General features: G+C 40.9%; 2 protein-coding genes across 2 annotated transcripts; both read right to left on the bottom strand.

The window, feature by feature from the left end:
• Positions 1 to 1,600: 1,600 nt before the first annotated feature.
• On the bottom strand, positions 1,601 to 5,485 carry hpf1 (histone PARylation factor 1). The gene is made up of 8 exons (XM_085776832.1): positions 5,347 to 5,485; positions 4,360 to 4,543; positions 3,692 to 3,878; positions 3,395 to 3,493; positions 3,067 to 3,220; positions 2,454 to 2,541; positions 2,057 to 2,229; positions 1,601 to 1,919 (listed from the first exon to the last, which is right to left on the bottom strand). The coding sequence occupies exons 1-8, from the start codon at positions 5,383 to 5,385 to the stop codon at positions 1,785 to 1,787; spliced, it is 1,059 nt and encodes a 352-aa protein (XP_085632958.1). The 5' UTR covers positions 5,386 to 5,485; the 3' UTR covers positions 1,601 to 1,784.
• An 809-nt stretch (positions 5,486 to 6,294) lies between these two features.
• On the bottom strand, positions 6,295 to 14,436 carry pde5aa (phosphodiesterase 5A, cGMP-specific, a). The gene is made up of 20 exons (XM_085776819.1): positions 14,028 to 14,436; positions 13,125 to 13,806; positions 12,292 to 12,378; positions 12,127 to 12,204; positions 11,956 to 12,045; positions 11,684 to 11,836; positions 11,521 to 11,588; positions 11,257 to 11,405; positions 10,673 to 10,848; positions 10,507 to 10,557; positions 9,965 to 10,111; positions 9,405 to 9,533; positions 8,460 to 8,554; positions 8,209 to 8,296; positions 7,832 to 7,932; positions 7,645 to 7,722; positions 7,482 to 7,545; positions 7,330 to 7,404; positions 6,803 to 6,886; positions 6,295 to 6,670 (listed from the first exon to the last, which is right to left on the bottom strand). Exons 1-20 carry the CDS (start codon positions 14,306 to 14,308, stop codon positions 6,530 to 6,532), a joined length of 2,817 nt encoding a protein of 938 aa, XP_085632945.1. The 5' UTR covers positions 14,309 to 14,436; the 3' UTR covers positions 6,295 to 6,529.
• Positions 14,437 to 14,665: the final 229 nt, after the last annotated feature.

Raw genomic sequence — 14,665 nt, 5'->3', positions numbered from 1 at the left:
GATAATTTTCATGAAAAATGTTGTGTTTAGAAGTAATCAAAGGATAGCACATTACTGATTAATTAAATGGAATGTATTTCAGATCACAGTGGCAAAAAAGAGTAAGGCAATGAGACAAAATCAGGGAAAGAAAACATGGGAAAAGAAAGGAAAATAATCAAGCAAGTGAACTCAACCAGTGGAAAAAAGACAGGATGAGGGGAGACATTACTGAATATAGGGAGATCACTGAGGATGGTGGAGGTTGTTGAGCAGGGGTGGGAATGACCCTAAGTCCACTCTCTAGCGCAGGGTAAAAGGTCACGTCCACCACACAATTGGTAGAAAACCATTAATACTATAGAAGATGAAGCAGAACTAGGACAATAAGTGATATTATTGAACACTGGTTTGCAATCTAGCATTTATCATGTAAATTAAGATGACTTTTAAACAGACTTTTTAGTGTCCCACATTAGGAGCATGACTGTCCCACATTAGGGAACGGAAATTGCCGCAAAAAACTTTGCAATCAGAGTTGAAATATGTATGGTATTTCTTTTAGGAGTGTGATATCAGAATTTTCTCTTTGGATTCCATTAGATCACAACCTGAGGATTTCAGAATGGTACAGGATGTAGATTGAAAGTGTTTGCTTCATATCACAATATACACCAGAAGTCTAAATTGCAAAAAATGTCCCACATTAGGCGAATTCACCCTAAATACAGAGTCATGCAAGCAAACTAAACAGAAGTACTGGATTTAAATGTTGGTCTCATGGGTAAAGGCCAGGTAAGATGCAGACATCTGTGAGATCACAGATATATAGACAAATTAAAAAACTAAATGTGGCATATGTCCAAAAAGTTTGTTGTTTACCCCTCGTGTTTTTGGAATGGCGTGGAGCAAGTCTGGGCTACCGAACAAACTGAGGGCAACTGACCCAAAAACCTTTGAACCTTACTGGTTGTCTATCATTTATTCTGCAAAGGTTTGTCTTTCTTTATGGAGTGCTGTGACCCATCTTGTAACTTAAGGTGCCTGTGTCACAGTCTATAGACATAACAGCTTATTGTTTTTTTCCCTAAATGAAGCTGTTTGATCAAATTACACAGACTGTGTTTCTAGGGAGGATCAGAAAACAAAATAACGGATTGCTTTGAAGTCACTTCGCAACATGGTGAAAATGCAACTTTTTGTGTGCTGTTTCCACTGTGCATGATTGATAATGTGTAATTTCCACATTAGTTATTGCTCATCGTATAATGGATGACCCTGGCTGGAAATACTTATCCAAATTAAGTGCAATGTCATTCTCCAGGTTACAGAAAAGACCAACCGCATGACATAAAGAATAGAACAGATTGTATCATTTACCCGATTCATAACTGGCAAAGTAGGGATGTCTTTCACAAACAAGTCATCATACATTTTTATAGGAAACACTGCCCTCTGTCTTCACTGCATAGTATTACATTTAAAACACAATTCAGTGGCCAAACCAGTAGCAAAATACAAAGATTATACTGCTGGACAGCATACACAACGACTGCTATATAATCAATATAAGTTGGTTAAGGATTCATTGAGATCACCTTTCATACAGAAATTGGACAGGTAAAAATATAAAAATACTTTATTAGACATCTACCTTTTACAAACAAAATATCATTGAACTGGTTCCAATCAATGACAGCAGCACCAAAACCACCAAGAGACATTAACAATGACAAACAACAGAAGACAAAGACACATGGTGGGAAAAGCTTATGAGAACAAGAACTGAAATTAACTTTGTCTTTTTAATGTGCACAGAGTTGGTCCAGGTTGTCATGGCTACGATTGGAGAGGTGGGCCTCCACAATTTCCCCAAATAAATTTCTCTTCAGCAAGTTATAAGCCATTGGCAGAAGTTGCTTGATGACCTTGTGAAAATACTGCGGGGACAGGGAACCAAATAACAATTAATATATTTCTTCGACTCACATTATGACAAAATTAAGTTACTGAGACGCTCACAGGGATGATTATTTTGCTTGATGTGTTTGAGTATGGTAGGAGCTTTGAGACTTACATGAGATCCATAACAGAAGAGGTCCATTCCTAGTTCATAACCCATGCCGTAGTCACACTCGTCATTAGCAAACTGAACGAACGTGATCATCTCTTGAAGCGGTCCAAAGGCTTTGACTCGTTCTTCATCATTCTTCGCTTCAGCAATTGCCTTGCAGATCTTTTTGAGGCCAGCTAGAAACACAAGGATAAAGAGGTGTGTGTGTGTGTGTGGGGGGATTCGATGTTTCTAGACTGTATTTCTAAACATGCAAATCTCTCCAGTCAAGGTGAAATCCCATCAGGTGAAATTAATAGCTCACATCAGCAACAGAAAAAGTTGGGGATAGGGTAATCGAGAACAAATGCAGCCATGGCAGTTTCACGATCGCCAAGGATTCATGTGTTTATAGACTCACCATCTGTTTCTGGTAGTTCTCTGTATCCTACATCATTCTTGTCTACAGGCACAACAATGCCGGCACCATGGAATGTCTTGGTAACCACCTGTGGTGTGACAAGAGGTTTCTCATGAAGCACTCAATTAAAACATGATTTTTGTTGTGAACACATTGCTGCCACCACCACTGTATTTAGTGATCCATACTTTGCTGAATGATTTGGACTCCATTTTGCAAGAGGACTGTGATTATCTTATTGGATGTTTAGTTTTACTGCATTAAGGCAAGGGGGAGGGATAAAGGATGTGATGAAGCTGGCAATGTGTCCAAAACACTAATAAGCTTATAGACATGAAACCAATATACACTCTGTTTTAGATGATTGGAGTATACTTGTAGTTGCCATTGCAAAATGTGGCAAACACAATCCAACAAAGATATTGTTTGGTTTTCTTATATAGCAGACAAGTGAGACATTGCGAACGGTACTGAACTGAAACAATGTAGTACTTTAAAATTGCAGTAAAGGGGACAAAGCACATGAGGTGCAAAGTAGGACAGTTACAAGTGAGTTCTATGACCAACATCATGTTGGTAATAAGAACTCTGTTGGCTGTGTTGTGTAAGCTACCTTCTTGTCCCTCTGCTTCATGCCTTTGGTCTTCTGCTCTAGAAACAACCCCAGACTCTCAGCCTTCTCTCTCAGTTTTGCCTCCAAGCTTTCTGAAGCTTCCCCCCCTGCTTTCTTGCTGCCCCTTTCTTTCCTCTTCTTCAGCAGACACAGGCTGGAGGAGAAGGGAACAAAAAGATCAACAGTAGGTAAAATGACATACATGGACGGGGAACGATAAAGAGGAAAAAAAAGTCTAATTCAATAAAGCTCATCTGCTCCCACACATGTGAAGACATACACACATCATATTATCCTGTGTGGTGAATGTGTGGTGGCTAGTACTCACAGGACAGCAGCAAACAAGTTGTCCCCCATCTGTGTTATAGTGCAGCCCTTCTTGGCTTCATTTTCCCCGACAAATGAAGGGAGGGAATCTGGTGTATCTCTGTCAAATTTTGGGAAAAATAAAATCAAGTAAAAAATAAAACAGAACTCCCTCATTGCCCAGACTATGTCACCACACTGTAACTGGCATGGTAACTACTACAGGGGGAAGTCTAGTGGATGCTGAAACTCTGAAATAAAAACATCTATATAAGATACTGGTTCAATGCAGATCAAAAACCTTCATTGTGTGCTATACCTGAAGTAGCCAATGTGATGCTGGCTGTCCTCACTCCCCAGAAGTATGGTCTGAAACTCCGGTGGGTCATAAATATACCTCCAGTGAAGATGGAAGTTAGGCTGAAGATTCGCTGACTTTTTGTGAGCTCCAGCCAGAATGTCGAAGGGACCAACCAGCCGCAAATCCAGCGTGTCTTTCAGTGCACCTATATACATAAACATCCATAAAAACAATACATTGAGATCAACTGACATACATAGTGACTAATAGCTGCAAAACACAAAAGCAGGGTTATCATCTTACTGAACAATGAAGAGCACTGCAACTTTGGAAAGATATTTAAAAAGATCAATAAACTGGAAAGCTTCCATCATTTTACTCTCTTTGCATCTCAAATGTGAGATGTGTGATCATGAAACAGCTTCTCCATGCTAAACTAGCAAATATAAAGCCAACATCAAACAGTCTTGTTCTAAGCAGGTTTCCCCAGCTGTTGGGCTGGTACTGTGTGAATGTCCATTCAGCCCTTCCAGACAGATTTTCCACTGGCTAAGCAACACTAAACCAAGTGGCTCCATCCTGTTATGTCTGTGTCTATATACAGAAGAATTGATTTAATGTCAGATGCACCTTCTGCCTCATCAGTATTATTGTAAAATGATATGATGTTAGAAAGTAGGCTATACCACGTGGGTTGTCGGGGCAAAGCTCCATGCAGAAATCCCAGAAGTGGTACAGATCCTCTGGCATTTGAAGCTTGTACAGTTGCATCAACTCATCCCGCTGTGCTGCATCCACCTTTGACACTGCCACAACTTTGGGTTCATCAGTGCGGGATTTCTTCGAATCTCCATTGCCTGTGCCTGACTCCTAGAGGGATGTATTGTAGGATACCAGCACAATGCAATGATGATTAACAAACTGGTAGGTGTTTCCACATGTTATCATCCTCTCCACATGAACAAATTACCCAGCTATAAAATAATAACACATGTGAACATTATGACCATCATAATTTATTGCACAGTTGTCATTGAAATGAATCAATAAGCTGGCAACTATATTGCATAAGGCCTTTGTGAGTTCAGTGGTAGTGTGTGCTCTGTATTTCAAACCAGGCACAGTGACAGAGCTCTCTTACAAGTTAAGGTTAAATAACGTTACAACAGTTAACTTAAAGCTAGCAGTTAGGTCACTGCATTTTTTTGATCGTTTACTGCATCAAACAACGGATAAAATCAGGCCGCCCACCCACCCTCCCCCTGCAGAAGTCAAGTTAAACCTAGCGCACATTGCTGAGATTTAAACATACTGTTATGACTCAGCACCTCTCACTTGTGTAATGCCTATCCAGCGCGAGGTGTAATGTAAGCACCGTCCAAACGTAACGATGATACAAACTGCTGTGCACCGTGGACGTCACTGCACGGGCATCAGTCATGGATGTATTATATTATCGGCATCAGTCAGCAGAGCTGCTGCCATGTTGTCGTCTGACCGCTGCTGCTCTCGCGGCGTGGACCAAACTGTTCTGCCCGCAACGTTTCACACAAGCTGCTCAGTCGCCACCTCGGCGACACCACGACACGGCTTTTTACGTCTGCTAAACCACTTGTTTCAAACGAAAAACGTCGGCGACCCAACCAACGTGGTGAAAACAGTGTAAAAATTACCTGAATTGATTTGGGTTTTCTTTTTGCGCGCCCTGTCATTTTCCTTCCTCTTGTCTCTTCGTCGGCTTCTTCTTCTGCAGCTCTGACTCCACGGCGTCTGCGCCGCGTTAAGGCCGACTGCTGCCCCCCAGTGGCCGGGGATCAGGACTGCATCTGGCGAGCATTGACACTGCAGCCTGCAGCTGGCAGTCTGTAGCTTTTTTCTTTTTCTTTTAAGTTATCATGGACTGAAAATAAAAGATATATTTTGGAAACGATTGTGGAGAGAAATGTGTGTTGAAAAGTGTCAATTGTGATGGTATTTCTGGCTCAATTATTATTATTAGTTTTTTAATTTTTTTTTATTTTCATTTTTAATAAAATAAAATGAATATATATCAGAATAAGAATGTCCCGGCATGCAGCAGGTTTCTAATTTGAAGAATTTTGGATGAAAATTGAAAAATGTTTAAGGCTTTTTTAAACAACACTGGTCTGACATTTGATGATTACCTGCTATAATAGCCTATATGTCTACAAATGAGGTTTGCAATAATAACAAATAACATGATAATGTTCAGAAAATATATGTATCAATACACTATGTGTGGTGATTAATAATTCTTCCTTAATCTTCCTTTAACTTCAGACTGTGACAGCATTAGCGCAGTGTCAAAATTTCAGGACTGTTTATACTAAGCCTCACAGATCAGTGTGGGTCTGCGGCAGTGGTTGATCGTTGCTATGACTCCCAACAACTGCATAAAAATGTCTATGAGAGCATCAAATGTTGGATATATATTTATCAAATGATGGCAACATAAACAAATGGACTTGAGACTTAAGATTTCTTTTAAATATTTTCAAATTTAAATAAACATTTTAAATCTTAGAACACATTTGCATATCTATACTGTACATTCATAAAACTCGGTGCCGCACGGAGAAAATGTTGCAGACTTTCACAGCTTCATGTTAGAAAAGAGGTAAAATGTGAGACTTTACACTGCTGACTTGGTTTACAATGAGTATGCTCGGGTGTATTCTCTTGGCCAAAAGTTTGGGACATAATTACAACATTTCTTACATTAGACAAGTTTAGAACAGTTTACACATTTGGTAGTTAAAGTATGGGCAGCATTTAGTAAAGGTGAGGCCAAGAGAGGGAAGAAAGAAACTGATATATGCTAAAGTGTCCAGTCCTCTATTGCTCCTTCTGTATGTCTTCCTCATTGGCGTCGCTGTTTTCTCCTTCTGCTTCTTCAGTAAGACGAAGCCAGTTTTCCCTGTTCTTCTTACAGCCACTCAGCAGCGGGGAGCACGGATCAAACAGTCTTGATATAGCCTGAAATAGAAACGGTGGGGAAAAAGAAGAGATAAGAAGGGATCCTCTCTGCTATTCTGTTTGGGTTCACATGCACATAATTAATATAATAATAATAATAATATTTCATCAACACCAGTAACAGTCACACACCTTGTAAAGGGGATAGCAGATGTCATTTATGTATTCCACTTGCATGTTAGGCAGACGGGTGCTGTTTTCTCTGTTCATAATGTCCTGTAACAAGAGAAAAGATCAGTTAGACCTCATTGCAAAATAACATTGTGCACTGTAAGGATAGAACAAGTTCACTTAATGAATTTAATCTATTTAACTATATTGAAATATTGATCTACCGGTATTCTAGTCAAAGATTAGGCCTATATATTTTGTGGTTCTCAAAGTGCAACCTGAGAAGCAATAACAATCCATGAATAGCCACTGTAGAGTGAGTCTATGCATATTTCTCAATGTCTTCTCTATTTTTTAAATTAAAGGGCAATAATATTGTAAAGCAATATTAAATTAATCAAAATTCAATTAATTCACTCAAATATAACATGAAAAAGAGAGAAATATGAATTTTAGGATAAATATGACAGGATAAAGAAGTGTTACAAAAATGATTTGACAGTAAGACAGATGTGTTTTTTTATTGCATTTTTGTTATCAAGACTTACAATAGGTTTGATTTTGAACTCCTCTCTTTCTTTGTCCCCTTGAGCGAAGAACTCCATGGTAACCAGCCTGGCAATCTGTCTCAGTGAAAGAGCGAGGTTAAGGTTGTGATGAACTTAGACATGATTTGTGAAGTGGATTTTATAAGACCTACCCTTTTTTGTTCAGGCCAAGGCTTTGTGATAGCAGAGAGGTCACTAGCTGTCATTAACATCGACCTGCGGGGGTGGAGAAATATCTTAATAGAAAGCTCACTGGCACTGTTTGTTGTCATGCACATGGTTATCATATTATTCTATACATATAATCATTTTCACCTTAACAGGTCTCTTTGTTTCTCATTTTTCCAGCTCACTCTGCTTTTCTTAGTGAGAGAAAAGAATTCATTCCTTCTCCTAAAAACACAGCCACAAACAAAATGTCATGTGAGTTAAAACAGTTCTGACACATAGCTTTACCAACAGGTACTTTGACGTTTCTGTTTTTCCCTTTTTTTTTACATACTCCATGTACACTGTCAGGTCAGTGGCGAGGATTGCCCTTTTAATCATTTGCAGCGCAGTTTTGTGGTCTTCTGCAGAGAGACCGTTGAGAATCTGACTCCCCTGGGAGAAGATGAAAGAGATGTAGAGTGAGAGGGTGCCAGGGTGACATACAGACTTAGACATCACCAGATACATGCAGAAACAGCCAGGAATACACACAAGCTCACCTCTACACTGATTGTAACCCAGAAACAACAGAAGAATTCCTGGTTAAAGGATTATTCTGAATGATTCTTCTCTACCTTTGCTGTGGAAATTATATTAATGAAACTAAATCTGTGAAGTGAGTTTGAGATGGGTCAGAGTGAATGAAAAGATGGATGAAAGAAGTCTTACAGTGTTGTTTAGGATAAATAGGCACAGATTGTAGTGGTGGTTCTCAAGAGAAGAGTGTCCATACAGCTGAGATAAAGGCTGTTGACTCCTGAGAGAGAGGGAGAGATAAATTATACTGCCCGAACAGAAGACAAAATATATATGAAACATATAATTTAAATATTTAAATAATAAATTATTTGGAATACATGAATAGAAATAACCACGTGTAACAATTTGAACTGTAAATCATTACAAAATCAAATATTTACCTTTCTATATAAGAGTTACTGACTCCTCTGTGGTCAAGATCATGATTCAGAGTGGCTATCATCAATGCTAAGATCTCCAGACGGGAAAAAATGGTCTGAGATACAAACAAAAAAGAAACTGTGAGTGAGTTAGTAGGCACACCTATACATTCTGTGTGAAACCTCAATACTTCAGCTCACGCGTTTTGTGTGAAATATTTAAATATACATAAAGCGCATGCTGCCAACATGCTCTTTGGACTTATTATCATTGCAATCCCTTAACTACATCAAATCAAACAGGATGAAGTGACCAGTTTCATGACACTATAATTCACAGTTACAATTAATCATGTAAATAGCAAGAGACCAAAAGACGTGAGAGGCACATGTCAGTTACGTAGAGATTTAGGCTAGCCTGTTATCCCCATGGAAAGCAGATAAGAGGTTTTAGGAGTGTCTAAAATTAATCCTCTTTCAAATAATTAAAAGTGCTCCGTACTGCAGGAAGCCTGCGGTCCTTAAATGACTCCTCCACAATCTTTACAAAACAGAGAAAATACATTCATATTATATTTATATAACACAATGCAGCTGATGCTGATTTAAATGAGAGGTCAGAAATAACTGTTTAAATTCTTGCTTCTTCTTAAAATGTAACTAATTATAGCTTTAGCATGTGGCCAGTCAGGGCTTTATTTGGTGCCTGGCACTGTCCTACTAAAATCGTGTCTTGTAAACATTAGCAGGGCAAGTATGTGCATGTCTAAAGTGCAAATGAGCTCCCCTTTTCCAGTGTGGAGGATGGTTGGTATATCATTTCTCCACTATACTAAAAATTGGATATTTTTGAATCAACTGTATCTCAAATATACCACATTTTCTGGGAATTTCAGAGTATGGGAAAGTCAATAGGTGTATGAAAATACACATATGTAATATATGTTTAAACACATGTGGACTGACCTGGAGCTGGCCTGTGGCCATGAGCATAGCAAACATGCTTTGCGCAGTGCTCAGTGCATGGTTCCAGTTGTGATAAGGCACGTTGTTCCTGTAACCACGCTTCACAGTCAGGACCCACTGGCACAGATTCTGAAGGCAAGAGAAAGTTCCATGAGGTGGTAAATAATTATCATTCATAATGATATCAATTCATCTTTGAGAGCAATTTGCAGAAAGATTAAAGGAAATCCCCAAAATGTTGGTTAAAAATGAATGTTCACGATTTCCATCAACTTTTATCATTAATCTAAATGAACCCGATCTCTTTATCATATTCAGGTAAACCCCTGCAGTGTTGTGGTATTCTAGTCAAGCACTTGGACTTAAAAGTCTGACCCTAGTCCTGATTTGTGACTCAAATCAGACTTGAGCATTGAATGCATTTGTACTTGACTTCTTTTGTTTGGTGTTGTGTCATTGTGCTAATGTAGGCCTTGACCTTGAGATTTGACTTGGACTTAAATATTCTCAGAAAGACTGTGGTTGTTTCCAAGAAGCCAAGTAATTAGTATGTCACTAACCTTGTAATCAATCTTAAAATCCTGCACTAAATTGAGGTCCAGGAACATACGGACGGTGGCCTGTGTGGTGAGGTCCTCTGAGAGGCCAAAATCAGAGAAATGAAAGTCCAGTATGCGCAGTTCTTCAGCAGAAGGAATGGTGAGCTCCTGAAAACCAAAAGAAAAAAAAGACACATCAAGTGAACCAATTCTCTCCTGACCTCCAGTTCACACAACTCACAGGACCAGGGAAGACCTCTATCTGGTATAATGACTGTCACCTTTGCCACCCACAGACAATGATAGCATCAAATAAAGAGGTTTAAGTGGGTAGAGCATTAGTTGTCTGTTAGCATTATGCCAGTTAATCTGACCTGCGGAAATAAACTGTCATTAAGGACTAATGACAGGATGACAAAAAAAGGAAGAATGAAGGACTAAGAATAACAGAGTTGGACTGTTACAGAGATTGCAAGAGGCAGAATATTGAGCATGGAGAAAGACGGTAAAGAATACGTAAGAAGATGATTGCCCTCCCACAGACAGGTGAGAAGAAGAATCACCTGCAATGCCTGGATTTCCTGTTCTGCTGCTGTAATGTGGTACGCAAGAACCTGCAGGAAAAGAATCAACACACAAATACACAATGTTTTAAGTTTTTAGGTTTCTCTGACTCTGAGCTTGTTATGATATGAGATGTGGGCAAATAAGGTCAGGTAGTTTTCCCACCTCCTGTGTGACCTCTATACTGGCCCTTCGCTCCTCAACGATCTGCACAGCCTGAGCATACTGCAGGGCCAGGCCACAGTACACTGCCAGGTCTTCCAGGAGACGCTCATCATATTTGTTGAAGGCTTCCAGGTCATCTGAGTCCCTGCTGCATTTGTTCATCAGCTGGCACACCGCTATAAAAGCCAAGATAAAAACAGGTGAATTTTAAGAGAGTTTAACATCTATAGTTTTGTGTCATCTCATGTGATGGTAAAGTATGGCAGGACCTCAGTAAGACCAGTTTAAACAGGAACTGGAACTGTATCTACCTTTCTATTCTTTCAGCACATGATCGGTAGTTTTCAAGGGTTAAATTAAATCCTTCCTTAATGGTCTTAATCACATTACCTGGCTAATAGTTGACATCCCTTTCAAGGGTGTAAACATCACATTAGTATCTATCAATGATAGATACAACAGCATTAACAATGAAGTTAATTATGTGTTTACAGTAAGAGCAGGCAGACTTCATAATAATCTGTTATATGAAACAATGCGTACAATCTTTTATTTAAAATAACTTACTTATGAGAGCGACTTACCAATAACATTTTCAGACCTCTCATTTCTAACAGGGCAGCAGATCAGACTCTTTATTGATCCTTCAGAACTCTCTGCCATATTAAGGGTCGCCATAGTGACCAGAGTTCGGAAGGCATGTGATGGATCTATATCGCTGATGTCACGTTCCCTGAAAGATAATGTGGAACTGTTATACAATATGAAATAGCCTACAAGAATACAATCAAATATTATTTTGTTATTCATGTAGACTAGTGATAGGGACTTGTGCAGAGTGTCAGTACCTTCTGTAGATCTGGCAGGTTGATCCGAGCTCCTCACACTCCAGGTGTATCACTCGTGAGAAGGAAATCTGAAATAATACCAACAGTGGAGTAGGAGGTTAAGCAAGTGAGATGAGATGAATGACTCAATAAACAACAGATTTGATCTAACAAATTGGCACACCTCTTGTGCTGTAACTGAGTTGTGTGGGCTGGGGATGAAGATGGTGCAGTACTGAGCGTGTGTGAAGGGCATGATGGTAGCTGCCATCTTACTCAGCAGAATCTCAAAGGAATGGTGCTCCTTTGACAAAACCTTAGCCATCTCAATCAAGGCCTGACACAGAAGCATAAAGTTCTGTTAGTTTCAGTGCATCAGTGAAGTAAAGTGCACAGAAGACAAAGAGATGATATGAACACATGACTGGATTAGTGGATAGTGCCTTATAATGTTACCTCACTGCGTTTGGCCTCCTGTCTTGAGCTCTCGTACAGCTGGACATTGTCCAAGACCATCCCTAACACATCCATGTGATTGGACAGCACCTGGTCAATCAAATTCAAATGTCAGATTTTCATAATTAATATGTGGCTTTGTTTCAAATTTGAGAATCTCCAGGTCCTCACCCTCTCATCCATGCTGGTGAAAGCAGAAACCGATCCATCTCCAAATCTCTTATTGATCATTATCACTACACCGACCACCTGCATGTGCACAACAGAAAACAGTGAAACACTGAACATGCACACATGCCTCTGGAAGTGAAATGAGAGAACTGATAGAAATGCTACCTCTCCCCTGTGTTTCTTGATGGGCACACTCAAAACAGTCCTGATTTTTAAGTCTGATTGATCTTCATCTAAAGCGAACCTTGGGTCCTGAGGAGGTAAACAGATGACATATTGTTGCTCATAAGATATTTCACTGACAAAATGCTTGTTACATTGTGTTCGGTTTTCATTTAATTCATACTCTATCATGATGAGGACTTTCATCAGTCGTCCTCATCAGCATCGGACACATTCAGCCAGGAATATCCACATTTCTCGCTGACCTTTCCACCCCAGAGGTTATTAGAAAGTACCCATCCATTCCTGCCTAACGAGGGATTACCCGGTGTACAACTCTGCCAGGCACTGGCACTGATTCCTAATCACATTTGTGATGGCAAAAAGGGGGGTGGTGGTGGTGTGGGCACCTCCTGTTAAGTCTTCTAATGAACTGTGCTATCCTCTCTCTTTGTGTGGGTGTGTGTACGTGGGCGTGTGTGCAAGAGAAGGACATGCGTAGCCTAGTACAGGACATCACCATCTCAATAATCAGAGGTTAATCAGTGCAAGAAGCAGCTAAAAGGATTAGAAGGACGCAGGCCATCTGGGATTCCCTGACACGCCCTCAGGCTCCATGAAATAACCTTGTCATCATCTACAAACTGGTCATCAGGAAATAGCAGAGTGATTCAATGAACTGTTCTCATTCCTCATCTAAAAGGAAGGAGAAAGAAGAAAAACTAATTCCAACTAATTTCATCATGTAGAAACTGATTTGTTGCATGTTAAGCAGAGGTAACTGCAGATTGTTGAGTCATGACAACTACAACCTATGTGTCAGTCTATGCTTTTACCTCTGATGTGTCTCTCATGTTCATTGGGCTCCCTGTAGCCAGTACACATCCCATGATACCCTTCATCAGATCCAGATGCGCTTGGCTGCAGATGTTGCCCTCGTTCAGGCACCCCAACATTGTTGGGCCGACCACCTCCTCCAAGGTACTCTTTCCACCACTATTTTTTTTCACCAGAGAAAGGGAGCTGACCTCAGCTCCCAGCAACTCCCCGGCATGCAGGACAGCCCCCTGGCAGAGCTCTGTTACAGAACTCATCCAGGTGAGACCTCCTCTCAGCAGCTCCATCATCCACAGGCAGCCATCCCCATGGCCGCAGGCGGCTGGCTTTGTAGGAATTGGACGCCGAAGCTGGGGAGAGTGGGACAAGTCAGGAGAGCAAGGGCAAGCGGGGGAAAGAGGACGACAGGGAGAAAAAGAGAAGGAGCGAGCAGAGCGTGGAGAGCAAGGTGAATGACAGCCCAGCACATCTGGACTGTAAGGGTCCATCCAGTCTGGGGCGCTGAGGGTGGGGGTGAGCGGTTTGAGCCTGTCTGTTGAAGATGAGACATTTAGGTGTGAGTTGCTCAGTGGAGATGAAGTCCTGCGATAACGAGCCTTTGCGAGCAGGTCAGAGTGATCAGAGCTGCTCCTGGGAAGACTGGTCAGCACTGGAGCCACCTCTGTCTGAGAACCACTGACCCTGAAGTCACAGACAGAGAGAGAGATTAGGATACATGACGGATGTGCTGGGAAAACACAGATCAAAAGAACATACAAGTTTTCTTGAAATTATATTTACTGCATTAGTCATAATTTCATTAACATCCCTACAACACTTTTCTTAGTCATTACTAATATCAAGTGTAGTTGTGCATTTTCATTTTCATTCACAGCTGTCAGAAGTAATGTAAAATATCTTACGCTGAGGCTCTCCTTAAAAAGTACGCCCTCGTGAAGTCAGAGTGGTCATCCAACCATGCTTCCACTTGGTCGCTCCTCATACCGTCTCCAAACCTCTTGCTACGCGCCTTGGAGCGGGGGCTCCACAGCGGGGAGAAGAACCAACCCATCCCCTTCCCCATCGGCGGCTCGTTCACTCTCTCCCTGCGGAGGGACTCCTCTGTCTCGGCGGCAAGAGATGCCCCGAGACTCGCGCTGCCGGGCTCCATGGACTGCAGCGCTTCGGAGTGGAGGCAGGGCATCCCCTCACTCAGGTAATGTGAAAAAAGATCGATCAAACTCAGGATTTTTTGTTTTTACGCCCGGGGCGTTATAAAGGAGAAACACCTTCCATGACAGAAGGAAGCGAGGCAGACTGAAAATGTCGTGTCAGAGAGGAGAGCTTAATTGTCTGTGGAGAAGCCCGTGGAAACGATTGCGTCAAGGTAATCCCCTGACCTTTATTTAGCCCGAACTAGCACCACAGGTTTATTCGTTAAAGGGATCCGATTTAAATTTCATTACAGAACTAATGGACTCGGGCTGTCCTGCCCTATGAATTGCCTTCGGGGGTTAGTCCTCTGGTTGGTGACTAGTTTTGCCATCTGTCGAAAATTCGA

This window comes from Trachurus japonicus, chromosome 1, assembly GCF_045865225.1.
Source record: "Trachurus japonicus isolate A0001 chromosome 1, Traja_1.0".
NCBI lineage: Eukaryota > Metazoa > Chordata > Actinopteri > Carangiformes > Carangidae > Trachurus > Trachurus japonicus.
The sequence above is the reverse complement of the archived record's forward strand: the minus strand, read 5'-3'. Positions and strand labels throughout refer to the sequence as shown.

Excerpts from the sequence above, each read along its gene's own strand:
- pde5aa (XM_085776819.1), bottom strand. The coding sequence starts at position 14,308 with ATGCCCTGCCTCCACTCCGAAGCGCTGCAGTCCATGGAGCCCGGCAGC. Across the intron at positions 11,589-11,683 it reads ACTCAGTTACAGCACAAGAG|ATTTCCTTCTCACGAGTGAT; the intron begins GTGTGCCAATTT and ends GTATTATTTCAG. Across the intron at positions 10,558-10,672 it reads GTATAGAGGTCACACAGGAG|GTTCTTGCGTACCACATTAC; the intron begins GTGGGAAAACTA and ends CTTTTCCTGCAG.
- hpf1 (XM_085776832.1), bottom strand. The coding sequence starts at position 5,385 with ATGACAGGGCGCGCAAAAAGAAAACCCAAATCAATTCAG. Across the intron at positions 2,542-3,066 it reads TGAAGCAGAGGGACAAGAAG|GTGGTTACCAAGACATTCCA; the intron begins GTAGCTTACACA and ends GTCACACCACAG. Across the intron at positions 2,230-2,453 it reads AGAACTACCAGAAACAGATG|CTGGCCTCAAAAAGATCTGC; the intron begins GTGAGTCTATAA and ends TTGTGTTTCTAG.